Below are 26,347 nucleotides of genomic sequence, written 5' to 3'. Positions count from 1 at the left end.
TCCAACATTAAGTAGAGCGAACCACACACGTCTGATGCATATGCATCGGCTTGCGTTTCAGATGCGTCGGCTAAAGTGCATGCGCGAGTCCAGCTCAAAATCAGGCTTAAAGCCCAATTCATACAAAAATAGACGACCTACAAGCTCACAAAGCGGCACGGATGCGCCACATTGGGAGCGTGTAGGACAGATATTTTGGGCGCGAACAACGTTGTGCGCCAGAGCATAAATTAGGCTTAAGTTTAACACAGAGGTTAGCATTAAGGGAAGCAGAAGCTGATCCTAGGTTTGTGAACTCCACAGAGGTCAGAGAGAGATAGAGAGCACGCAAGGGGGCTAAAATATGTTCCTCTTGAGGGGGGGTGGGGGGCGGCTACTGGCCGATGACCGCATCCAGCCACTTCTTGTAGGCCATAGCAAAGCGTCTCTGGTCCGGGCCGTGGCACCCGTCCAGGATTCCGCGTACAAAGCTGTGCTCAAACGACAGGACGGGGGGGCCGGGGGGCGCCGCCGCTGCCACGGCGGCGGCGGGCCCTCTCTTTAGTCGCTTGGTGTCGCGGGGGTCCGGCAGGCTGGCCCCCCCGGGACCTCCGGCATCCACGTCCATAGCTTCGCTAGCCTGTGGCAGTCTATTGGTGGTGGTGTCCCCCGCCACTGTCCCGCAGCCGCCTGCCGCACTGCTGCTGCTGCTCTTACCCAGCCGGTCTGTGTGAGCGGCGGAGGGGGTCTCACCGGACCCTGTGCGGGCACGGTGGGATCCGTTCACGGTGCCGGGGTGCTGCTGGTCCGTCCTCCAGTGGTGCCACAGGTAGAAGACAGAACGCCTGGAATCAGTCAGAGAAGCATTATCGTCACTGTCGGGCAGAGACTCATTTATATATATTTTTTTCTCTCTGCATAAATGAATGCACTATTTTATTTATAATTGGTCGTATAATGGTGTTGAGGAAAGGTAGCCAACACTACTCCTAAATTGGCAGCAAAAGTTCAGCCTATAACTTGCCCATTGCCTGCCGAGAATCAGGATGAAAGTAGTTGAGTCTATCAGTTGATTTTAAATATATTGAACAAATGAAAATAATGAACTCACTCAGTCAATGCCAGACTAAATAATCATTTCATTAACACAGTGCCAGTGATTTTCCTTTTTTTCTTAACATTAAGTAGTCACAGAATATTTATGTCCACTACGACTGATGGATCCGCAGGTGAAATGGGGGGGGGGGGGGGGGGGGGGGGGAGTGAACGGCCACCACTGCCCCAACACAGCTGAAGTGCCCATGAGCAAGGCACTAAAACCCAACTGCTACTCAGTGGCCAACAGTATAGCTCCCAGGTTTTAATGTGGGGGTGTGTGTGTGTAGGATGAGGCTGAAAATAAGCACCCTAGATTAAGCTACCTCGCTGGGTAAATAATAATAATACAAATTTAAAAAAAATTCAAATCACAATGCCAGTAAGAGAAGTAGTCCACTCAGTGGAGTAGGTCTGGAGGAACCAGACAAGTGACAAGACAAAGTGTTGAGACATGTTTCCAGCACCCTCTGGTGGACATATAAGTGACCTACATCAGAACTGAACCTTTAATGATGAAAATCTACAATATTATCATGAAGTTGAAGTTGTCTTGTTGTCTGTCCGTTTTGTGGCATGGCTCAGCACTAGATATCGTCCAGTGTCCGGATCTATCTTTTAGGACTTTTTTTCACGTTTAATACCTACTGTGGAAATGAACGGTTCTGGCTAATCGGGCTGAAGCCTTGCCCAAATGTTGAGTCATACGTCATAGATATATGTCACATGAAGTCTGAAATCCACATTGGAGGCACACCATTCCCATGTGAACCCGAAGATCCACGACTCAATTTGGTATTCACTGAAACCTTAGTGTAAAACAGTGATGTAAAAGTTGCCCATGACCTTCAGTGGATCATAATGGTCCACTGAAGGTCACTTCTTCCATTTTATACTGTATAATATTTACATTTTTAAATGAAGGGAGAGGCAGCTTGGTAAGTAACTAAAAATATGTACTGTAGATGCCAGACATTTATACTGACCGATGCCATAAATGACTCGCATCATCATATGGCTCTTTTTTTGCTTCAAGAAACAAGCGCACTGCGCTGCGCTGTCCCATGTATGAATTTCAGACACTACAGCTCGGTTTCAATTTCAAATAACATTCTCAGAGCCCTCCAAAAAGAAGAAAAAGCCCCAACGTTGCCAATCTACGATTTACCGGTATGCATACTGAAGTTGTGGGGGGGGGGGGGGGGGGGGGGGGGGGTGTCACACACCGAACAGAGCACATGTACCAGCTCACAAGTCACAACACATCATCACAGCGTGAAGCACAATCCATCGCCATGTTTTTGGCTATATAGAAGTGTATATGTCTCTAAATGTTATGATGAATTGAACAAGGTGGACCCTCTTGTAAATAAATGTAGTGCTTTATTGGGTCGTCCACTTTTTTGTATTGAGTTGTGCTTGAAATGTACTGTAATTCTGCAAACTGTTAATAAATACTTCAATCAATCAATCAATCATCACTGACGGATGCCTATGATAGCACTGTGAGATTATTTGCTTTCAACTACACCTCAATTTGAACAAAAGACCATCGGACTCGATAGCGATACCAATATCACTGCGTGGATATTAGTCTCGTCCCTCTCAGTATTATTTGCATACTGGGCCCTGGTTGGTTATAGCCTGGTTCCAGACGAATCTGGTTGGCTCGTCACCACTTCGGCGGTGAAGTCCTCCCACAATTGAGAGGGGCCAGACTTAATCTGCCTGGGGCAATATGCATTGCAAAGGCAGATGAAGGCGAAAATATAATAGTACCAGTAATCCAGTGCATTCATGTGGGAAAAGGCTGAATTGTTTTTTCTTTTGGTCACAGCCTGCTGTATATACGCAGCTTATATTTGAGTATACTGTCATTTTGAACAAAACAATGATATTGCATCGTGGTGAAATAAAATGATTGTAATGCAATGCGTTAGTACGAGACTGTTAAGCTCCAAACTACAATATGACAGGACCGAGGTGCATGCAGCCAAGCGCTTAATGTTCTTGCCATCTTCCGACCGACCAATGCATTTGTCCTGTTGTTTACCCCATGCGCACCCGTTTTAAAATACCAAATTATCATATTTGGTCTTAAATGAGGTGTGGTCTGGCACTACAAAGGCACGTTGCTACCTGCGTTTAGACCAGCAAATAGCTGGTGGTGGTGGTAAAAACATTATGTAGTCCACTGGTTCTCAAACTGCGGGTCCATTGTTTACTCAACTCAACAGTAAACAAAACCAACATACGTATTTAAAGTGACAATTTTAAGACCTATTTAATAGAAAGAAAATGGAAAAAATAATATTATTATGTCAAAAGTAATCAACCAACTATACTATAACACAATTTCAAACATTGGCCAAACTATGGTATATTAACTGAGATAAAGAGGCAAACACTATGAAAATATGGTATATTAACTGAGAGAAAGAGGCAAACACTGTGAAAATAGCCGATCTACAGGCATTGAATACCAGTACTCTTAAAGCCAAGCCTGAGAGGAATCACCTGTGACACCAGAGCGTCTCGTGACCGGGGTAAGACTGAATCAGGTCCGTGCACAGCTCCAGCTCCTGGTGGAACAGCTGATGGACAGAGGTTAGACCTGCTTGTTCCTCCTCCTCCTCCTCCTCCTCCTCCTCACTGAAGGCTTCTGCTACTTCTGACGCCTCGCCGTTGGCTTGGAGAGGAGCTTGGCGCTGCGGACCGCCGCCACCATGGAGCGCCGTGGCGGCCGCCTGCCGCGCCAGGGTCTTGAGCAGAAACTGACGGTAGTGGAAGCCGCTGTGGTCCGACACGTGCATGGACACCCACATGCGCATGGAGGACAGCTCCTCCTGGAGAACCTAGCGTCAGTGGTGGACGGCAACAAAGTACTTTAAAAACGTACAAAAAAGGTAGTGAATTTTTTTTGGGGCATTTTATTATTACGTTTCAGTCTGAAACAGAAGTATGTGTGTTTCTGAACCAACCAATCAGAGAGTTGAATTCCTTCCGGCTATGGGACATAGCTCTGCAATGCGTGGAGTCTGTTTACAAGTGAGACAGACGGCCAGCTCAGCACGTTTGCTACTACGTTGCTTATTTTCTAACCTATTATGTGTTCAGATACATATTTTAGCATGCTGATTAAGATTAAAATGAGTAATACACTGTCTGGTCATCTTGAATGAGATTAAAATATAGTTCAGCAACAGGAGTCTCCATCCATGTCTCTCCAGCTCTTAACCTATTTAGACCTGAGGCCAATTCTAAAAAAAATAGATTCTGAAATTCTGAAAAAGTTATTTTTTCAGTGGTGCTCAACCTTTTTCATGTCAAGGACCCCCAGAATTATCTGTATTTGGCCACGGACCCCCCATCTGAAAATATGTTTTTCCAGGGAGCCCCCAGAAGCGAAGATTTGAGTTAAAAACGTTCGGTCTCAAAGAATATATATTCAAAGACAGCCATCCACCTATCCACAAGAAGGAGCAGTGTACCAACGCATTATGGGAATTGTAGTCCAGGAAGTAAGTGAGCCCAGTGTCCATGACATCAGAGACACTGGGCTCACTGCTAAAATCTAAAATATCTAAAACCACATATTACACACATAAAGAACCCCAGGAAAGTGTTCTAAATCTTCTAAACGTCATAAACATATATCTTTTTGCAAAAAGGGTGAAGGTAAGGTTTGATGTTATTCTGTCTCTGCAGCACAAAGTCCCCACTGTGTTTGAGCATCAGAAAATGTAGCTCATGTGGACTCCTCATGCAGTGAAGGAAGTATGAGGTCAGTCCGTTGCTCTTCCCAGGTTGGCAGAGGGACTGTAGCGCCCAGGATCACATTCGATAATTGACACTGGGTGAAAAAAATGGGGGATACCATTTCTTAAAAACATGTACATAACCTAGTACCTAAGCACCTCCGCGTTCCTCTGTGACTTTGTGCCTGTGTGGCAACGTCTAAGGTCCTCTCTATCCTTACTCCTAAAGACGTTATGTAAAGAAGGAAATGATGGTAGATGTAAACCACACCCGTGTAATCTGAATTCACAGAAAAATAAATATTCAGACGTGTAGATCGACAGTTGCATAACAAGAATTGCTTATTCTCAGTGACTTCACACGTGTGCATGAATATTTTATGCAAGTGCAAATTTATATAATATACGTCGTTCAGACGTGCAGATGGGTCACGAATTTTGCAATATCCATACCGTGGTATGGAGAAACCACCACCTTACTGGACTATCGTTCTCCACGCCCCTCCTCCTACCTTCACGTTGTCCTTGGCCATGTGCTGGAGCACCCATATGCGGTGGGACCAGGCGTTGTAGTTGGAGGGGTAGCGGTCGGCGGCGTCGGCGCACACCCTCATCTCCTGCCGCAGGGTGCGGGCCAGCCGCTTGGCGAGCTGCTGGCTGCGCTCCGCGGCCGCAGCGTCACACTGCGGCGGCTCGTCGCCTCGCTCCTTCCTCTGACCGCCCTGGACGCAGCACTCGCGCATCACCTGCTGCAGCACCCAGCGTCTGCAAGCAAGCACGCATAATCAATAATAATAATAATAATCTTTAGTTCCTTATCTGCTGCAGCACCCGGTGTATGCAAGCAGTAATAAGAATCATTATCATCTTTATCTTATATCAGGCCATCAAGGTTCATATCACAAAGAAAATAGCATAGAACATAGAATAGAAAATGACAGCAGTAAAAAGAAAATGCACTACAGAATACAAGTCACGCCATGCGCTCACATGCGCGCACACATACACACACACAACCACACACACACATGCTCACACACGCTATGACTAATCTCTGATCATGCCAACTATAAATCCAAGACACCGAGTGCATACCTACAGTATTCTGGATGTTCAAAAGTACGTCTACAAGCTCATTTTCAAACAACCTACTGTAACTATAGATCAGTCTGTTAAAAAAGGAAAGCCACTCAAGAAAATAAGTCAAGACACCCCTGAGAGTCAGAAATCAAGATTTGGACAGAAACTCATTTGGCTGTCATGATTATTTGTAATTATTTTATTTCTTCATTTGGGTTTCTCTTGTCTAGTGTCTTTATTGCTGATTTATTTGCCCAAATGAACTTTATGCCTCGGGTGGACGCATTAAGCAGTTACACTTCCGTAGTTTGACAGCGTAGACGCGGAAGATCAAATTTGTATGTTGCTGTGTTCATGAGCACCAGTGATCACATTCCCTTATGTTTCGTAGAACAGCCAGTGAGTATCACTATCGCTCCCTCAGGTCCTAAAACTAGTTGTTCTGCATACTTGCTGGGTGTCTAGTGCCTGCAAGAGTTGCACAATAAAAACACAGCAGTATGCAGAACAGCTGACTCGTTTAGAGTCGTTTTTGGACTAGAGGGACTGAGGGAGTGATAACCCCCATTGCCATAAAAGCGCTTCAACGTTCACGTTCATTTGAAAGGGGCAGCGTGCAACATGCAATGTTCTCAGAGACCTACCGGTGGATCCATGTCTCAGGGCTCTTGGGGAACTTGGTCAGGGCCAGTTTCCCCAGGTAGAGGTCTTTCTCTGGGTTCAGCGTACCGCACTGCACTAGCTCCTTCCTGCAACACAATGTCCTCAAGGTTTAGGGCTCCCAGCCTACTGGCCTGTCTGGCCAGGACTACGGAGAACTGAGAAAGGTCATTATTAGTCGTCAGTATTTGACCAGAAAGCAAAACTAGACATCATGACTTCAAAAGCGACACGCTGCTATTTCTGCCATGTATGTAATTGTTTTTAATCTTTGAAGGTATACAATAATTAAACATCGTATGTCCTGTTTGGCAGTAGCACATTATTTATTTTGATAATTGTTACAGTCATTGTTTTTTGTGATCAAGTTTTTATTGTAATTTTTTTGTTAATAAAGGTTTCCCCTACCCCCCAACCCACAGGTTGAACAGCATAGATGGGAAGGATAAGTAAGCAAATACAAATAAATACAAAATGACAATACAGCAAAGAACTAAATCAAGGTACAATACCATTGAAAAAAGAAAGGTAAAGGAGAGAAGAAAATAACAATAATCAAGACAATAAATGGATGTATTGTTATGTTGGCATGGTTTATGTTTTTCCAATGCTGTGGCTAAGATGTCAAGCGTGTTTTCTTTTGCCCCATTGGTTCGAGCTATAGAGAGTTCCAAAGAGATCATGTCGATCCATTAAAACTTTGAGTTTGTAGGGAGGGTTAGGACCTTCTTTGAAGCTGTCAGCCCTAAGAGCAAAAGTCGGCTTTTTGGCATTGTCAACCCAATCACTGAATTGTCATTCAGCATTAAAATATTAGGCAAGAGGGAAATACGAGTTCCAAATACCTCGGATAATACTTCTGAAACTAAAAATGATCGACATCTGGGCACTCCCGAAACATATGCATATATGTTCCCCATTTGTTATTGATGCAGTCGTACAGAGCCAGAGTTGAAAACGTTTCCTTGGAGTCAAATAGAATCTACGAGTGAATTTAAAATTCAACATGTGATGGTTATAATTTTGTGATGAGGGGAATATTTTCCCAGACTCTTTTCCAATTGACCAGCTGCTGCCAATTCTTTAAGTCGACATTCCAGATTCTCTACAAAGACCATAGAGACCCATTGGCGAGCAAGTATAGATTCTCTTAACTTCTTATACAAATAGGATAAACCTTCACATTTAGGAATCTTAGTAAACGTATAATGTATACGTTATCATCTGTCATGTTTGCACTGTGCAAAACAGACATCTATTTTATGGTCAGGGACTTGGGGCTGGGTCATACCTGACATTCCATGCGGTGGTGAAGTCTGGGTTGAGCAGCAGTAGTGTGCAGGTGATGTCCACCAGAGCTGTGTGTACACACAAAACACAAACACACACAACATTTTCAAATGATATACCCCCAGCTCTGGTGGAAGACACACACAAACACAACAGTCAAATCCAGGTATGGAGCTGAGACATGGACGCTCACAGCACAACGGGGATGGCGTCCACACAAGATTGCTACAAATGGCACTTGGGCCACGTTTACGTGGCAATGATCAGAACAGAAAGCGACAAAGTGCCACTGTGTTCTCACTTTTTATTCTGCATTTACATTTACACAGTGACTCAGCAGTGATTGAAACCGCTGTAGTGTGTATGCCAGGTGGCGGTGTGACGCGTTTGCCAGGTAGACCAGTCAGTCACACATGCATAGAACCACTCCCGTACAACTTCTTATCACAGCTGTTTGTTTACATCTATGTAAAAGCGAGCATGGCGTGAGCCATGATGTCACTCATTTTGTCGTGTTTGACTGTTTACATGGAGACGGGAGGCAGAGCGTTTTCAAAGATTGCCACTCTGGAACGGGGTTTCACATCATTGCGTTTTCAACCCCCGAAAACACTGACTGTCTAAACGGAAGGAACATCTTGACATTTTATTTTGCCGTTTTCACTACTAGAAACCGTTGTCGTCTAAACGGGGCCGACAGTAAGTGTCACATGGGTGGACCACATGAAAAACGTGGAATTAGCCCTTCGCTAAACCCCACCTCAAAAGTGATTGTCCAATGCCTATCCAAATAGTTTAGCAACCGTTGCTAAGGCTGGCAAGCTTTCGACACCTCATAGATTCTTCTTATTTCTTATTCTCCTGAATAAGAAATAAGTTTAGGGTTAGGCATAGTTTTACTGGGATTAAGTTTAGTAATAGGGTTAGCTTTTGGCACCGTTTTATTGAGGTTAAGGTTAGGAATAAGTTTAGGTTTATCCATAGTTTAAGCATAGTTTACTAGTTTAGGAATACCAGGCTGATTAGTTCCGCCGGTTGTACGCCCGTGGTGACTGTTTTGATGCGAGCTTTCCAGTATTGTTGAGAATCAGTGTGTTTTGGAGCCGCATACCTTCAGGGTCCAGCCAGTGCTTGCGCTGGCGGTGCTGCAGCAGCTTGTTGTGAACATACGGGAGCAGGAACTTCACACACCAGCTCTCCACGCCCAGCTTGTTCTCCTCCAGCACGATGGGGCTGCGGTTGTAGCGCGCCTCCACGCACGGGATGAGGCCGATCTCATCGCTGCACGCCACGGAGGGAAAGAAACACACAGGGTCAGGGCTTAAAGCAAAGACAAATATCAAGAGTGCTTTGTTTAGAAAAACAAAAACAAAACAAAGTCATCCCATTTGATCCTCCCATTTGTTCCTCCATCAGTAATAATGCTTTTATTTGTATTACTTTCCCAGCAGTACTGTATGACAGTGTTGCTCGACAACAATCAACGAACGGGAGCTGACAACAACAACTCCTCATCAGATAGCGATGCAGTGCAACATGCAACACTTTAAGTTTATTCACTTGCATGTTGGGATTCTTCTAGAAGGCGTTGGCCCACTTGGCCACCCTCTGGTTATTTGCAGTTACAAGTGACTTTGTAGATTTAGATTAATATTATTACAACCAGCTAAACAAGCCCCATTTTATTCAACAATTGCAGCTTGCGGATCAGCTATTTTCTATTATTTTGCCAAAGTTTGACACAATTGTAAACATTTGAACAGGTTGACTTTGGCACTGTAGGCTATATATTGACAATCATAAATATTGTTGCGCTTTTACTCAAGCAATAATTCAGATTATTAACAGTTAGTATTACTATTTCTTTTCTTTTTTTAATGATTTGTTTTTGGCTTTTGTGCCTGTATTGATAGTTACAGTGAAGACGGACAGGAAAGAGGGAGAGAGAGAAGGGGAGAGACATGCAGCAAAGGTCGTCATGAACAGGACTCGAACACGCAACGCACTGTCAGGCCAGAGCCTATATGTAATGTGGCATGCGCCTGGACCACTAGGCCAGCAGGCCTGCTACTATTTCTACATTATGTCTGTGCGGAGTGTGCGCTATGCTGCTACTTTGTTTTTGAGGGGTGCTAGGCTAGCCCCTCCATCGTCTGGCTTTCAGAAATGACATCATGTGGCAGCCAAGTCTATGGACTTTTTATGTGGCAGCCACAGTGGGCGTCCCTCACTTCACACAAGTGAAGACCCCCTGTCTTCACCAGGGGGCCTGGGACCCCTAGGGCTCCTCCTCAGAGTTACTGCCAGGAGGGGGCTGCCAAATCTTTGTGTTAGGATATATAACCCCATTCTGAGGAGAACTTTAGCCAATGGGCAGATGGGCTATTTTCAGCAGAGTTTTGGTGAAGAGGGACAAAAAGAGCAAACCAAGTACAGAGTCACTCAGTATTGACGGTTTAAGACAAGTAGTGCTGCTGTCACAACAAATCTAAGACACTATGCATCAATGTCCCTGCTTCATCTCTCTCTAAGCTAGGGGGTCCATGCCGACCCCTGCATTAGAGCAGTGGTTCAGTGGGGTCCAGGGACTCTCAGGGGAGTCAGTGTCTAACTCTGACAGCTTCTGCAAACTGAACCAAATGGACCTGTGCAAGTCCGTAACTCTGACAGCGTCTACAAATGGAACCAAATGGACCCGAGCAAGTCTATAACTCTGACAGCGTCTACAAATGGAACCAACCCCAGCAAGCATGGTCAGGACCTGGACGAATTAGTGACGTTCAGGACTAGGCCAGATCACAGCCCATTATGGGGATGATCTTTAGGTCATTTCCAGGACCTCATGATAACGTTATCATGACGTCATTTGGCTTGCTGGGAATGGACCGTCCCTTACCGGTCTGTAACTGACTGTCTCTGACAGTGTACAAACCCCAAAGGATTCCAGAACTTCCATGGGTCCATTTGGTTGTATGGTGTACACTGTCAAGAGTTTAGGGGAGACCGAAATGTAGAAGTTTGAGAGCTATTGCTTTAAAGTACAAAATGAGAGCACTTTTTCTTCCACCACTGTTTGTTTGAGTGTGTGTTTGTTTATTAGCCTTGCTGATGCTCTCCATTCCATCCCGTGGCTCAGTCACAACAACGCTGCTGCAGTACGACGGTGTCGTTCGCCGACAAAGCGACACCTCTGAGCCCGACAAAACAACTCGTCGTCGGCCGGCGGACAGCGATCTTACATGCCGGTAACTATACAGTGTAATACTTGCATGTTGGGGTTCTTCTTGAAGGCGTTGGTGATGTCTTTGACCACCCTCCGCACCAACACATCGACCTCCTCCTCGGACTCCGCCATCTTTAAAAAAAATAAAATAATAGTAATCCCGAGGATGACGTCACCACGACCCCGTGCGTCATCGTCATCTGCTCTACTATGTTCATCCGGGTTGTTGTTGTTGTTGTTGATACGTGACGTCGAGCGTGCTGTGTTTGCGTGTGTGCGTGTGTGTGTGTGTGTGTGTGTGTGTGTGTGTGTGTGTGTGTGTGCGCGCGCGCGCGGGTGTGCATCCTCCAAGGGCTCTGGTTGTGCGGGTGCGTGTGTGTTGAAAAGCAACTTCTTTTGCTCAGTTTACAGGTCTACAGCAATACATTAAGTTTTAAAATATTTGGACAGGACGAATATTTATATTAATATATTTAATTTGAATAAGAATCATCTTTTATTGTCACATCACAGTTTTACTTTTTTAGTAAAAAGTGGTTGGATATATGCCTAAATAAAACACAGTTTATATATTAGTTCAAATTGTTAGCCTATACATTTGGCCACAGATCCCCATTTGAAAGGATTTTGTGCCCAACGACCCCCCCATGCAGTGTCTATATTTTATGCAGGTTTATGCAGGTTATTGTCTCCACCAGGCCGAAGGCATGGGGAGAGAGTATGTTTTGCACTCCGTCCGTCCGTCCGTGTGTGTGTGTGTGTGTGTGTCCGTCCGTCCGTCCTTCCGTCTGTGAACAGCTAATCTCCGGCACCGTTAACCCGGTCGATGCCAAATTTTGCACTCACACTCCCTGGATGCCAACGATGAACCTCTGCCCCAAAATTTCCAGAACTGCCTGTTATAGCGCCACCAGGAGGCCGCTTTGTGCAAAACAAGTTTTTGGACAGTACACCTACAGATTTTGTCCAAACATCACGCAAATTGGTACACAGTCTCTCTAGAGCCATTCAACGAAACTGGTCTTTCACATTTCTCAGACTCCATCCTGATTGGCTAAGATTGGCTTCCAAAGTTCGCAGGAGTGCTCAGTTTCAAACAAAATGCTGCAAATCATGAACCCATTGTGTGATTTCCGTGAAATTGTGCACGCACATTCCCAATAGGCCGAGGAAGAAATGCCAAATGAACATTTTCAACTAAGCCTCATGGTGGCGCTATAACTGGCCGAAAAGTGTTTTTACCTCTAACTGCACGGATCTGTGGATAACTTTGTATGCCAACTCCCTAGAGGCCAAAGAAAAACCTTTGCCTGGAATTTTTCACATCTGCTCTTTATAGCGCCACCAGGAGGCCGACATATGTAAAACACATTTTCTAATATTACTCCTTCAGATTTTATCCAAATTTCACGCAAATCGGTACACATGCTCTTCATAGTCATGTGATCAAGACGGGTTTGTTTGATTTCTCATAATCCACCCTCATTGGCTACGATTGGCTTCTAAACTTTTCAGGAGTAGCCCGCTTTGTACCCGTTTTGTACAAATCGCCACAACTACTCAACGCAGTGTCCGATTGTGGTGAAACTGTGCATGCATATTCCCACTAGGCTTTGGAAGAAATGCCACTTGACAGTTTTCAAATCAGCCTCATGGTGGCGCTACAACAGGCCAAGCCGCGTCTCTCACACACACACACACACACACATACACACACACACACACACACACACACACACACTTATATTGCTCCTAAACATTTTGCCAAACATCACACATCTCCTGGTGGAGACCTGTGCCCAGAAGGGCACTTTTTCTAGTTATATATATAGACTGGACTCCAGGATGAACAGACAAAGCTGGTTCATGCATTGCAAAGTGGTGTGTTGGCTTTTCATCAGTAGGCTTGATTGATTGATTGATTGAAAATTGTATTAACAGTTTGCAGAATTACAGTACATTTCAAGCACAAACTCAATACAAAGGCTGTTAACTGTGAGTGGACGACCCAATTAAGCATTACACTTGTTTACAACAGGGTCCACCATGTTCAATTCATCAAAACATTAAGAGACGTACAAATAGACACTTCTATATAGACAAAGAACAGTACAGGAATTCATCATAATGGAGGTAAAAAGGGAAAAGAAACATATACAGTGAGGGGAAAAGGGGGGGGGGGGGGGGGGGGGGGCGGTGGGGGGGGATTCAGATTTGACGGGGGCCAGTTTCGAATTGCAGCCATCCGTAGGTGCCCTTTGAGAGCAGTTTTGAAGGAGTCAAGGGATTCGCATGTCTTAATGACTGCCTATTTGATGACTGCCTATGAGGCCTATTTGTTTCATTGCGTACGTAGGCTATATTAAAAGTGTTAGTTCAGTCACACAACTCTTGGATTTAAATACATATATTGAGCATAAATCTAATATCATTTGAGCATAAATGTATACGAACACAAGTACATTCTGGTGTCAAAGCTCTGTCTCACTTCATTCACCATTCCTTGTAAACATGAAAATATTTTATATTCTTGATATTCCCTCCTATATACAGCTTTTGTCCCCACACATCTCAATATTTGCCATTGAAAATGAAATGAGAAATTAGGTCAAATGACTTTTGATTGATTTATTAACAGTTTGCAGAATTACAGTACATTTCAAGTACAACTCAATACAAAAACTGTTAACAGTGAGTGGACGACACCATAAAGCATTACACTTGTTTACAATAGGGCCCACCATTTTCAATTCATCAAAACATTTAGAGACGTACGAATATACACAACTATATAGTCGAAAATAAATCATCATAGGAGGTAAAAAGGGAAAAGAAACATATACAGTGAGGGGAAACAGGGGTGGGTGGGGGATTCAGATTTTACGGGGGCCAGTTTCGAATTGCAGCCGTCCGTCCGTAGGTGCCCTTTGAGAGCAGTTTTGAAGGAGTCAAGGGATTCGCATGTCTTGACTGTTGTCATTGATCTCATTCTGACCTCGGACAAATCCAGAATCTCCAAGAAAGGTGTTATTGTATGCAGGCTTAGCGATCATTTTATGATTTTCTGCACCCGCAAAAAACAACAACTAAAGTCCGGCTGTGGGCTGTCACAAAACAGTCATATCTAGGGACCTCAAAACCTACTCTAGCGAGGCCTTTAACATTGAACTGGAGAGTCTGGATTGGTCCAATTTGATTGCCAAATATGACGTAAATTTTGTCCCCACACGTCTCAATATAATGCCATTGACAATGAAAGGAGATATTAGGTCAAATGTCCACCAAATATGACGTAGCTTTGTACGATGACAAGAGCGCCCCTCACTTCACACGGGTGTGATTTTTATTTTACAATGAACAAATGATGTGCCAAATACAGAAGATATTGCAGGGAATGAAATCATTCCACATGGAAACGGAGCCCATACAGGTGGAAGCTGGGGTGCAAAAGCATCAGCAGCACAGCAGAGCTGAGCAGCAACCAGTACTGTAGACGAGGACATGAATACATATAGGAGATGCAACACATGTTGATAACAGTCGCAATGATCGACCTCGAAACTGGCTAAAAACAGACGCCAACTAATATCTCTAACTCTCCGCTGTGCCGCGCAAATCGGATGATACGGAACACCACTACCCTCATTGTTTTTGAGGGGCCTCCGAGAATACAATTTTGCAGATTATACATCAAGTGGCAGCTAAATCTATGGACGTTTTAATGTTTGTTTAGAGCACTTATGACATTTTCCAGCCAAGTCTATGGACTTTAATGTTTGTTTAGGCCAGGGCACTAAATGACAACGTATGTCACGTAGATATACGTATATAATAAATACAGTGGACACCCCTCACTTCACACAAGTGTGATTTTTTTAATTTGCTGTGTAAAACCAGTCGATACTGATATAACGCTAGATTTGACGCAGTTTGGCTTAAAAGAGCGCTATCACTGTCTCAAACCGCTGAGTGTGATGTGATGCGTAGCACTTGCCCTAGCCTATCCCCTTAGATAGCACATTATGTAGACTTAGATAGTATTTTAAACAGACTTATAGCTTGTTACGTAGACAGCTCCAGAATTGCACTTTATGTAGTCATAGCACTTTATAGTACACATGTATAATATATTATATAGTATAGTATGTATAGTTAACATTGATACTCCACTGTTACATTCTTAGTTTACGCATGATTCATGATAACTACTTTTTATATATGTGATGTATGCCATGCTTTTGTTATTGCTTAATGTAAATCGCTCTGGATTAAGAGCGTCTGCTAAATGCCTAAATTGTAAATTGTAAAATTGATGCCTGCCAAGCGGTCGCATACATTTTAGTACTTAAAGTACATTATTATTAAGACATTCACTCCATTACATTTCAATGCCAAATATTGTACTCCACCACGTTTCTAGGAAGGACAGCTATACGTTATGAATGAACCACTTAAGACCTATTTCATGCAATTTCAATATAGTGAAAATATCAGATCTAAAAAATAAAATCACACTTGTGTGAAGTGAGGCGCACCTTTGAGTTACGCACAAACATGACGCCATGGGTGGATTGCATAAAAGCGAACATGAAAGGTCCATAGACTTGGCTGCCACATCACGCCACGCAAATCGTACAGTACCCACATAAATGTACACTGCTCGGCAGGCTTCGCATCATACACTCAAATCGATATCAACAAAGATGGACGGTGTTCCCCGTCATCCGATTCACGTAGCACGACGGAGAGAGAGAGATCAAATCAGATTTCAAGACGGATCATTAGGACTGTCATTGTCATGTGTTGCTTCCCCTGTGTCTATGCATCCATACTCGTCCACTTGATCGTTGCACCTCCCACAGAGGCCACAGCAGAAACAGAAACAACAGCCGCATGTTAAAATAGCACATAAGATAGTACAGAAAGCCACGAGTGCCTTGAACCAGCACTTGGACGCGATGTCCACCACCCCAAACTGCTCTGCCACGTAGAGTCCCATGGAGCCACACTCGTCATAGACCTTCCGTTTGTTGTGATCACTGAGGATGCTGTTGGCATTGCTGATCTCCTTGAACTTCTCGGCGGCTGCCGGATTGCCTGGGTTCTTATCGGGGTGATGCCTCAATGCCAGTTTCCTGTAGGCCCTCTTGATGTCTTCAGGAGATGCTCCCTTCTCCAGGTCCAAGATCTCATACAAGTTGTCCTCTCTTCTATACATGCTTTAATGTTCACACACAATAAAGTTTCACTGCAAGAAAACGGTATACTGGCTCTCTTTTAGGTGGAAGCTACGTCAAAGTCTGGCGTCATCAGCTTCGTGTGACGTAGTGCTCGGATCGGCGGTAGGTTTTCAGACCTGAAAAGAGCCCCAAATCCAGAAATGGGAGCTGTTCAGGTTCAACTAGAAACAATAAACTAGAAACAATGCATGGCTTTCCGAAATTACGTCATAGGCCAGCCTACTATAGACTTTTAATGTTTGTTTAGAGCCTAATTCTAAATTCCCTGTCCCCAGCCAAGTCTATGGACTTTAATGTTTGTTTAGGATAAATTATGATGTAATTCATGCCAGCCAATGGACTTTAATGTTTGCATGTAGTTTACATTATTTTACATGTAGTTTACATTGCATTTACATATCTATTGTCTCTATTCCAGGAACCTGTGTCTGTGCTGTGTGTGTGCTTCTGTCATATATGGATATGACTAACATCGCAGACAGTACTGACATCATATAGACAACTGACGTCGTAGACTGGCCTCCAGTTTGTGTACGTGCCCGCGTTTTTCCCACAATATGGAGAGAGCTGATGTCATATTTGATGATGTGACTTTTAGAAAGCACAAAAGAGGTGCTTAAAAGGGCTACTCATAAGATAAACAACAATTCAGGCCAACAGCGGACAGGTGTTTGCATTGAACATGTTGAACATGCCTCTGTTCGGTAAGAAGTTATTCGGATCAAAGGGAGGAAAGGACCATAGCCAACAACCAGAGGCCATTCGGAAACTCAAAGAGACAGAGGAGATGCTAACAAAGAAACAGGAACATCTAGAGAAAAAGATTCACGAGGAACTACTTATTGCAAGGAAAAATGGCACGACAAACAAGCGGGTGGCTCTGCAGGCCTTGAGAAGAAAGAAGCGGTACGAGAAGCAGTTGAGCCAGGTCGACGGCCAGCTGTCCACCATCGAGTTTCAGAGAGAGGCGCTGGAGAACGCCAACACCAACACCGAAGTGCTCAAGAACATGAGCATCGCCGCCAAGGCCATAAAGCACGTCCACGAAAACCTGGACGTCGACAAGGTGGACGACCTCATGCAGGACATCACGGAGCAGCAGGAGCTGGCGCAGGAGATCTCCAACGTCATCTCCAAGCCCTTCGGAGAGGAACTCGACGAGGACGAGCTGCTGGCTGAGTTGGAGGAGTTGGAGCAGGAGGAGCTGGAACAGAACCTTCTAGAGATCGAGAGGGTCGTCCCACTTCCCCAAGTGCCCGCCACCTCGTTACCCTACAGACCCGCCAAGAAAGAGAAGGAAGAGGATGAGGATGAGGAGGATGCAATGGAGAATCTACAGCAGTGGTCAATGGGCATGTAGACCAGTTGTTCTTAAGTCAGCCTAAAGAGAGAAGAACCTTTTTTTTTCTTTTACACCCCCACCCCCCACAACAAACAAACACACACACACACACACACACACGCGCGCGCGCATGCACACACACACACACACACACACGCTGTGCATATCATCCGTAGGCACTACAGAATAGGTCGTGATTGTCTCCACCAGGCCGAAGGCATGGGGAGAGAGTATGTTTTGCACTCCGTCCGTCCGTCCGTGTGTGTGTCCGTCCGTCCGTCTGTGAACAGCTAATCTCCGGCACCGTTAACCCGGTCGATGCCAAATTATGCACACACACTCCCTGGATGCCAACGACGAACCTCTGCCCCAAAATTTCCAGAACGGCCTGTTATAGCACCACCAGGAGGCCGCTTTGTGCAAAACAAGTTTTTGGACAGTACACCTACAGATTTGGTCCAAACATCACGCAAATTGGTACACAGTCTCTCTATAGCCATTCAACGAAACAGGTCTTTGAGATTTCTCAGACTCAATCCTGATTGGCTAAGATTGGCTTCCAAAGTTCGCAGGAGTGCTCAGTTTCAAACAAAATGCTGCAAATCATGAACACATCATGTGATTTTTGTGAAATTGTGCACGCACATTCCCACTAGGCCGAGGAAGAAATGCCACATGAACATTTTCAACTCAGCCTCATGGTGGCGCTATAACTGGCCGAAAAGTGTTTTTACCTCTAACTGCACGGATCTGTGGATAACTTTGTATGCCAACTCCCTAGAGGCCAAGGAAAAACCTTTGCCTGGAATTTTTCACATCATATGTCGGCCATCAGGAGGCCGACATATGTAAAACACATTTTCTAATATTACTCCTTCCGATTTTATCCAAATTTCACGCAAATCGGTACACATGCTCTCCATAGTCATGTGATCAAGACGGGTTTGTTTGATTTCTCATAATCCACCCTCATTGGCTACATTTGGCTTCTAAGTAGCCCGCTTTGTTCCCGTTTTGTACAAATCGCCACAACTACTCAACGCAGCGTCCGATTGTGGTGAAACTGTGCATGCATATTCCCACTAGGCTTTGGAAGAAATGCCACTTGACAGTTTTCAAATCATCCTTATGGTGGCGCTACAACAGACCAAGCCGCGTCACACACACACACACGTTTATATTGCTCCTAAACATTTTGCCAAACATCACACACACACTCCTATCCTCCTGGTGGAGACCTGTGCCCAGAAGGGCACTTTTTCTAGTTTTCAACTTGTTTAGTTGTCATACAAGTTAACTGCTACTTGTATACATTTTCAGGGCCTTCACATATAGTGCTGTACTGGATTGACCGGAGCAAATGGTCACTGACATGTGGCACTTGTAAGCCATATAGTGTGCATTAAAATAGGGTTTCTCAAGTGGGTCAAGTGGGTTCCGTGACCCAAGTCCAGGGGTGCCTCAGAATACTTACATTTGCTAGTATCAATGTAATTCAGAGTGTTGTGGATGATGAAACAAGTTATTTACAGAGGGGTGAACGGAGCCAAAATGTTCGGGAACCTCTGCATTAAAATAGTCACACACAAAAAACGTTTGACTATTCTCATGCCGGACGCCTGATCTGATTCATTGTGGATAGGAGCAACACAAACACCTTGGCTGTGACAAGATGTTAATTGGTGCGGAAACGAGCTGGGCAGAATCCAGCACAGCGATAGTTCATTAGGACATGGAAGGCAGGAGGTTACTTTTAATCTCAATTCATTCATTCGCTAATTCATATACTCCCACTAATCAGTCTGTCTGTTTCTCATTCGCTTCAAGCTAACTCACACATGCCCACAGTACATCAGGCGGTTCATTTAAGCAGTCTCTATTCTGCGTTCACTCATGCTAGCTGACAAAGTTGTTCAGATGTCTGCGTTCAATTCCCTCCACCTCCCCGGCCTCGTCCCTATATGGCATTTAGTTCTGTAATGGGACGTACTTCTTTGATTCATATTTATGGTTGTACTATATGTGGTATCCAGTTCTGTAATGGGTGATTCTGTCATAAGTGATTCATGGATTGTTCTATATGTGATATGTATCATATCCACATGGTATATAGCATTTATATGAAGTTATTTGTCATATGTAATGTCTTTATCTTGTGCTCTGCTCTGGGGGGTTGTTTTTGATTGATATCATATTCAGCAAATTGGAATGATTGACAATGATTGCGATCTGTCCTTTTTGAGCATTGCTGGGAGAAGTAGCATACTCAGATTTCCTTTTTTTTGAAGGGCACTAGCCCTCATGTCCAGCTTTTGGTGTATGCGCACAAACTTGGTCCTACACAAACATTAAATTCCCATTGACAATGAATGGACAATTTCACGTCATATAGTGTCTGATGATGACAGTGTAGGCCTACGTCATGATGATGTAGCCTACGATGAGATGTGATTATTTGCTACTTTTGCATAACACTCTTGTATAACAAACAAGGGCATCACACCCGTGTGAACTGAGTGGTGCAAGGTCTTATATAGCCTGATCAGCTGTGGTCTACAAACACGGATACAAACAAAGCTGGTTGTTGGAGTGGTTTGCACCACTCAAAAAATGTTGAATATGGAGATGCAAGCTTTGTGCACAACGGCAAACGTTTTGTTTTAGCGCTTTCACACAGAAAGACTTGGATGGATGTGAGTCTTACATAGACAACTTTTATTCATTTATTTGAATGCTTTGCGAAGAGGGAACCGCTCCCATGAAACGTGTCCATTACACACCTCAACACACTAAAATCCTCAGCGTTAACTGAACCCCAGCATGTGCAAAATGCAGTGGTGTAAAGTAACTAAGTAAATTTACTCAAGTACTGTACTTAAGTACAATATTGAGGTATTTGTAGTTTACTTGAGTATTTCCAATACGTTTACTTCTACTACACTACATTTCTGAGTCAAATATTGTACTATACCCCACTACAATTACCGGTATTTGAAAACATTAGTTACGTGTTACTTTGTGGATCACAATTATTATTAGAAAACCACTATTAGAGTAACCACTTCAACCCTATATATATTTTGACCATTTGAAAATAGCCGATCTACAAGCTCACAATGCGTCGCAATGTGACAAATTGTGAGCTTGTAGATCTGCTATTTTCAAAAGATTGTTATACATTTGAAAACTTGAAATGGGACATTCTGCATAATGAGTACTTTTACTTTTAGTACTTTAAGTACATTTTGATGCCAATACTTTTGTACTTTTACTCAAGTACATTTTGAATTCTGGACTTTTACTTGTAACGTAAAAGTTACTTGTAACGTACTCACTCAGACCTTTAAGACATTGATGCATGCTTGTTGTATGAATGTTGTGAGTGTCATGGCCGCCCCAATGCATTTCCAATGGAAGTCACATGGTTTGAGGACTACATTTTGGACTACAAGCTGTTGTATGGCTTTCGGCTGTGTTTCGACTGCCATGTGAAACCATGTGACTCCCATTGGAAATGCATTGGGGCAAGCTGTGTCACACCCTTTGTATACAACAAGCATACAGCAATCTGTTGCGACCGTGTGAGTGAGGCAAGTAGTTCTATATTGCATTATAGGCTATTGATACTTTTACATAAGTAAAAAGCGCGAGTACTTTTTCGACCACTGACAAAATGTAACCCACGCACATTCCTTCTGTAAAGTTCCATTTGGTCAACATGTTGTACACTCTGGGAGTTACATAGCTCTGGTCCATATAGCGCTAATGTTATATGGACCAGAGCTACACACAGATATGAACGCTGAGAATTTCACCCGTGTATGTCTGCGAAACCCCGCCCCCTCCACAGCAGTGGTTCTCAAAGTGGGGTTCAATATATAATATGAAAAAATGAATTATCACCCCTGGGATCCTGGGGTGTAAGTTAAAGAAAAATGAATATTGTTGAAACTTTTTAACAACACAAATCCTGTAGGGGGGGGGGGGGGGGGGGGGCGCAAGAATTTTCAGATTCTTCAGATGGCGTCATTTAAAAAAAACATTATAATAATTTGGTGGTCCTTGACATGAAAAAATGTTTGAGAACCACTGCTCCACAGCAACGCACAACATAATGCAACATACAGAAAATAAATAGATGCATGTTAAAGTTAATTTCCATATACAAATATATTTTCTTATGAAGCTTATTGTACAAGCAAGCATTTCCTTTTACCTAGAGCGGGACATTTACAATAAAGAAGCCGTTATAAAACTGGTGATATATACAGTATTACAATTGAGCAGTGGTGGACAATGTATTCAACCCCAGTAATTGAGTTAACAGCCTATAGATCAGTGGTTCTCAACATGTGGGTCCCCAGATGACAGTGAAGTTACAATTTAAGGACTTTCTAGACCTTTTTAATACAAAAAAATCACACCCGTGTGAACTGAGTGGTGTAAGGTCTTATATAGCCTGATCAGCTGTGGTCTGACGTAATGTCTGACGTAATGAAATCACACCCGTGTGAATTGGGTGACCATAGCAACCGTGCTCATTTTTTGGTACGAACAGACAGACAGACACGTAAACTAACAAAGCCAGTTGTAGGAGTGGTTTACACCACTCAAAAAATAAAATAAGAGAGAAAAGAAAAAGACTTCAAATGTAATCAACTATAGGCTACTATAAAAAATAAAATAAAGAGGAAACATTATGAAAATAGCCGATCTACAAGCTCACAACGCCTCTCGGTATATCTGCTATTGTCATACTTTCCCTTAATATTTATCTGTGGAACTATGTAATCTGCCTCAACTCCTACACTCCTTATCAGGGTGGGGAGTCCCCAGTTCAAATATGGGGGGGGGGGGGGGGGGGTCATGGCCGGAAAAAGGTTGAGAACCACTGCTATAGATACTCTGCAAGTAAAGCAAGTACTGGAGAACTTGCATTAAAAATGAAAGTAAAAAAAAAACCTCAGGCATTCAAAAGTGAATATAGATCTAGTTTCAGTGGTTTATACATGTATTTGTGTAAGTTTTGGGTCCCAGCCTGGAGGATCCTTTCCTATAGAAATGTAGCGGAGAGAAAGTCTTAAAAGCTTAAAAACAAAAACTCACGTACAGTACAGTTAACAGTATACTAATTGCGTGCAGTACTCGAGTGAATGCACTTCATTGCTGTCCACCACTGCAATTGAGTGCCTTTGATATGTGCACTGCACTGAAAAAAAAGAAAAAGAAAACTCCAGACATACTGGTTAGCTCAACACAGTTTCAAAATGTTTCCGTCTAATAGTGGGAAGCACTGAAAATGCACTAACAATAAATTGGATGTCCAGCCACACTTCCTTTTCGCCTTTGCAGTCGTGTCCCACACTGGGGGAAAACCAAATTAGTCGAAGCCGGCATGCTTCTTAGCATAATAAACCAAAATGATATATATATATATTTGTATATATATATATATATATATATGTTTTTGTGAATGGAAATGAGAAAACAAATTCCTGTCACAACCTTTGCGAGGCAGTGTTTACAGACATTGTGGAAGATTGAGGGACACAATGCAACCAATGCACTCATTTAAAGACAATACTAATACTACTATCAGTGACTCTCGAGTCTCAACATGCGGGCCACGGCCTATTGGTGGGCCCTGAGAATATTGCAAGTGGGGCCCAAAAAGAAGAATGTATTAAAGGCAGGATCAGTGATTTTCTTTGTGGTTAAAATAAGTGTTAAATATATTATTGTGGTACTCAATGATAGTGTTTGTTCAGTAACTGGAGTCTTCATGTCTCTCCAGCTATATAGATAGATAGATAGATAGATAGATAGATAGATAGATAGATAGATAGATAGATAGATAGATAGATAGATAGATAGATAGATAGATAGATCATTAAACAGAACATTTTCATTTGACCAAATTAGGATAGAGAACCCAGTCAGGACACAGAATCAGATTAAACAAGTGAAATTGGAAGTGATGACACAAATAACTGTAACACTATAAAAATGAAGCCGGAAAATTGGTACTTTCTCCTGATTGGCTGAAATTGTGTCACCTACCTGAAAATGTACGTTCTGTTTATTAAAGAGCTGGGGAGACGCCTGTTACTGAACAAACACTCAGCAATGATTACGTTAGAACACATAGAGCTTTAACCTTTAAACAAAAACCTTCTTTGTTTTAACCCACAAATATCACTAACCCAACCTATAATGCCATAACATTGATATAAAAAGAATACAAAAATACAAAATAAGTCAGGGCATTTCTTTCTTCACAACCTTGACAAATGTTTCAGCTTTCATTGTGATACCAAAACTTAAGCTATAGGAACTATATGAACTTTAAGTACACTATTGTCAGTTCCATTAATCCTAGCCGGAACACAATGGATTTAATTGATAATTAAAAAACAAACAAACAAAACATTCTCATTCAAATGCATGCGGCTCACCTCACCCATCTGACCACTAGGGCCGCGAACAATTTCAAGTGGGCCCTGATCCAGAAATGGTTGGAACCCACTGTAAATAAACGGTATATAGGCCTACTATATTCCTTTGGAATGCAGTGTGTGTGAGTACATTATTCAACAATTGTTTAACAGGTTAAGTATCCGTATTGGCACAAGGTAAGGAAGATTATGCAGTTAGCTGTCGACACAAATGTATCTCATATATTAAAATAGTGAATCAATCGCAATACAGTTTGCAATAATCCTTATTAGCAATCATAATGATCAAAAGAAACAATTCACTCGTAGGAAACATATATATTTTTGTACCATATATGATATAAAACTATTCTTAGATGCTTTTGACATCAGCTTCATTGTAAACCAGTTGTCTGTAGGACAGGGCCCTTTGGAACAGACCGTGAATTAGGATATACATAATGTTCTATTTACACAAACAATGTACAAGTCTTTAGAAAAAACAAGGCTAGCTTCAACAGGGCATATCCTACGGTAAATGCACAATAATGTCTGCATGTGTGTGCAGTGTGCACTGCAGTGGTGAAAAGTAACAAAGTGCATTTAAAGGAGCATTCAGTGATTTGGAAAAAAAAAACGGTCCGCCCCGGTAACAAGATGTGCACATGCACGCTCTACAGTGGGGGAAGTACAACAGACCAACAGCACGTGCACCAAGGCCCGCCCCACTCGATGATGATTGGATGAAAGCCCCTCTCATCCTGATTGGATGAAGGCTTTGCCACCCAAAGCCCAAACCGAAACTAGGGTATTTTGACCCCAGGGGCTCACTGGGGACAGGGAGGAACTCCTTATATGGTCAGCACCCTTTATAGTAGGGAGGATTATCCAAAAAATAAGTGATATTTGAATTAAGTGAAATCACTGAATATGCCTTTAAGTAGTACTGTAGGGCTTGTAGGCTACAATTCTGAGGTGCTTTTACTTGACTTGAGTATTCACAATTTAAATAATGTAGTTTAATTGCAAATTAAAAATAGGTTTAGCAAGTCATAACTATAAACCTGCCAAATGATTGTGGTGGAGTAAAAAAAGTGCAGTATTTGCCTTTGAGATGTAGTGCAGCGGAAGTATAAAGTATCAAAAGTAGGAATACGGTAGTCAAGCAAAAATATAAAAGTAGCTCAAAATGTTACTTAAGAACACCACTTCAAATGAACGTACTTAGTTACTTTCCAGCACTTGCACAATGAAATATAAATGAAGCATAATAGGCCTGACAATCATGGAGTGGCTTTTTGTTTTTTGTGGTTTTTACACCCGTCTGTCGTCGCTGTCGGGTGAAAACCTTGTACAGTTGGGTGCCACCGATATTGTCCCTTATCATTTGACCTATTTAGGCCTGACCTCAAAACTTTTAAAAATCCTTCTAAATCCTGAAAAAATCCTTCTAAATTTTCACGATTTTTCAAAAATAGCAGACCTACAAGCTCGTAGCGCGCCACTCGGTGGCGCGCTATGAGCTTGTAGATCTGCTATTTTTCAATAGCTAAATTATAACATGTTTAAAACACCAAAAGGGGTTCCCGCCCAAAATGGGTTAACTGTCCTTTTGCGCAGATCACGGAAACCTCAGCAAAAAGAAAAGGACAATATCGATGGCCTCCAACTGTATGTCGGGAACTTTTTAAAACGTTTTACATGTGTTCAAATAGCAACCTGGTTCCAGCCCTCCACCCCCTTCCTGTTCTGAAAGTCAAATGTAGGCTTTGAAAGAATCACACGCCAAAATCCGGAGTGTTCTGTTAATTGTAATTCAAAAGGTCCATTTTAAACTATTTCTGTGTTCAATTGACACTCACTGTGCAACAGCAGCAGTGCTGAACTGCTCAGTACTGTAGAGTATGTTGAGTGATGGGAACTATTTTTCACAGAATGAGTGGTACACTGTGACATCCAGAGTGTTAACTTGAAGGTGGTGTACGTCATTTCTATTAATCTTTTTTGTTAAAGTAAGTGCTAAATAGCTCTATATCCTGATAGTAATCATTGCTATATACTAGTAAACAGACAATACATTTTCAGGTCGGGATACCTACTGTATATTACTCTCTCCTTATTGGAGGGAATTGGTGTCCCATATGAAAATGTATTTCCTGTTTACTAAAGAAAGAGCTTGAAAGACAGGGAGACCCCTTTAATGTACAAAGACTCGATAGCAAAGATAACTATCAGAACATTTAAAC

At 42.8% G+C, this 26,347-nt stretch overlaps 2 protein-coding genes across 3 annotated transcripts; one reads left to right on the top strand and one right to left on the bottom strand.

Moving 5' to 3' along the window:
* Positions 1 to 361: 361 nt before the first annotated feature.
* On the bottom strand, positions 362 to 11,275 carry ptar1 (protein prenyltransferase alpha subunit repeat containing 1). Of its 2 annotated transcripts, XM_079516777.1 has the most exons (7): positions 11,132 to 11,275; positions 8,974 to 9,143; positions 7,864 to 7,930; positions 6,557 to 6,661; positions 5,345 to 5,597; positions 3,592 to 3,929; positions 362 to 824 (listed from the first exon to the last, which is right to left on the bottom strand). In XM_079516777.1, the coding sequence occupies exons 1-7, from the start codon at positions 11,215 to 11,217 to the stop codon at positions 374 to 376; spliced, it is 1,470 nt and encodes a 489-aa protein (XP_079372903.1). In that variant the 5' UTR covers positions 11,218 to 11,275; the 3' UTR covers positions 362 to 373. The 2 variants fall into 2 exon arrangements, with proteins under 2 accessions (XP_079372903.1, XP_079372904.1); XM_079516778.1 differs by lacking the exons at positions 362 to 824; positions 3,592 to 3,929 and adding an exon at positions 4,004 to 4,927.
* A 5,741-nt stretch (positions 11,276 to 17,016) lies between these two features.
* Positions 17,017 to 17,685, top strand: LOC306933758 (charged multivesicular body protein 4b-like; the record flags this gene model as incomplete). The annotated part of the gene is made up of 1 exon (XM_079516065.1): positions 17,017 to 17,685. One exon carries the CDS (start codon positions 17,017 to 17,019, stop codon positions 17,683 to 17,685), a length of 669 nt encoding a protein of 222 aa, XP_079372191.1.
* Positions 17,686 to 26,347: the final 8,662 nt, after the last annotated feature.

Source organism: Electrona antarctica, assembly GCF_951216825.1.
Source record: "Electrona antarctica genome assembly, chromosome: 12".
Taxonomy (NCBI): Eukaryota; Metazoa; Chordata; class Actinopteri; order Myctophiformes; family Myctophidae; genus Electrona; species Electrona antarctica.
Note: the sequence above shows the minus strand (reverse complement) of the source record. Positions and strands in the feature narration are given on the sequence as shown.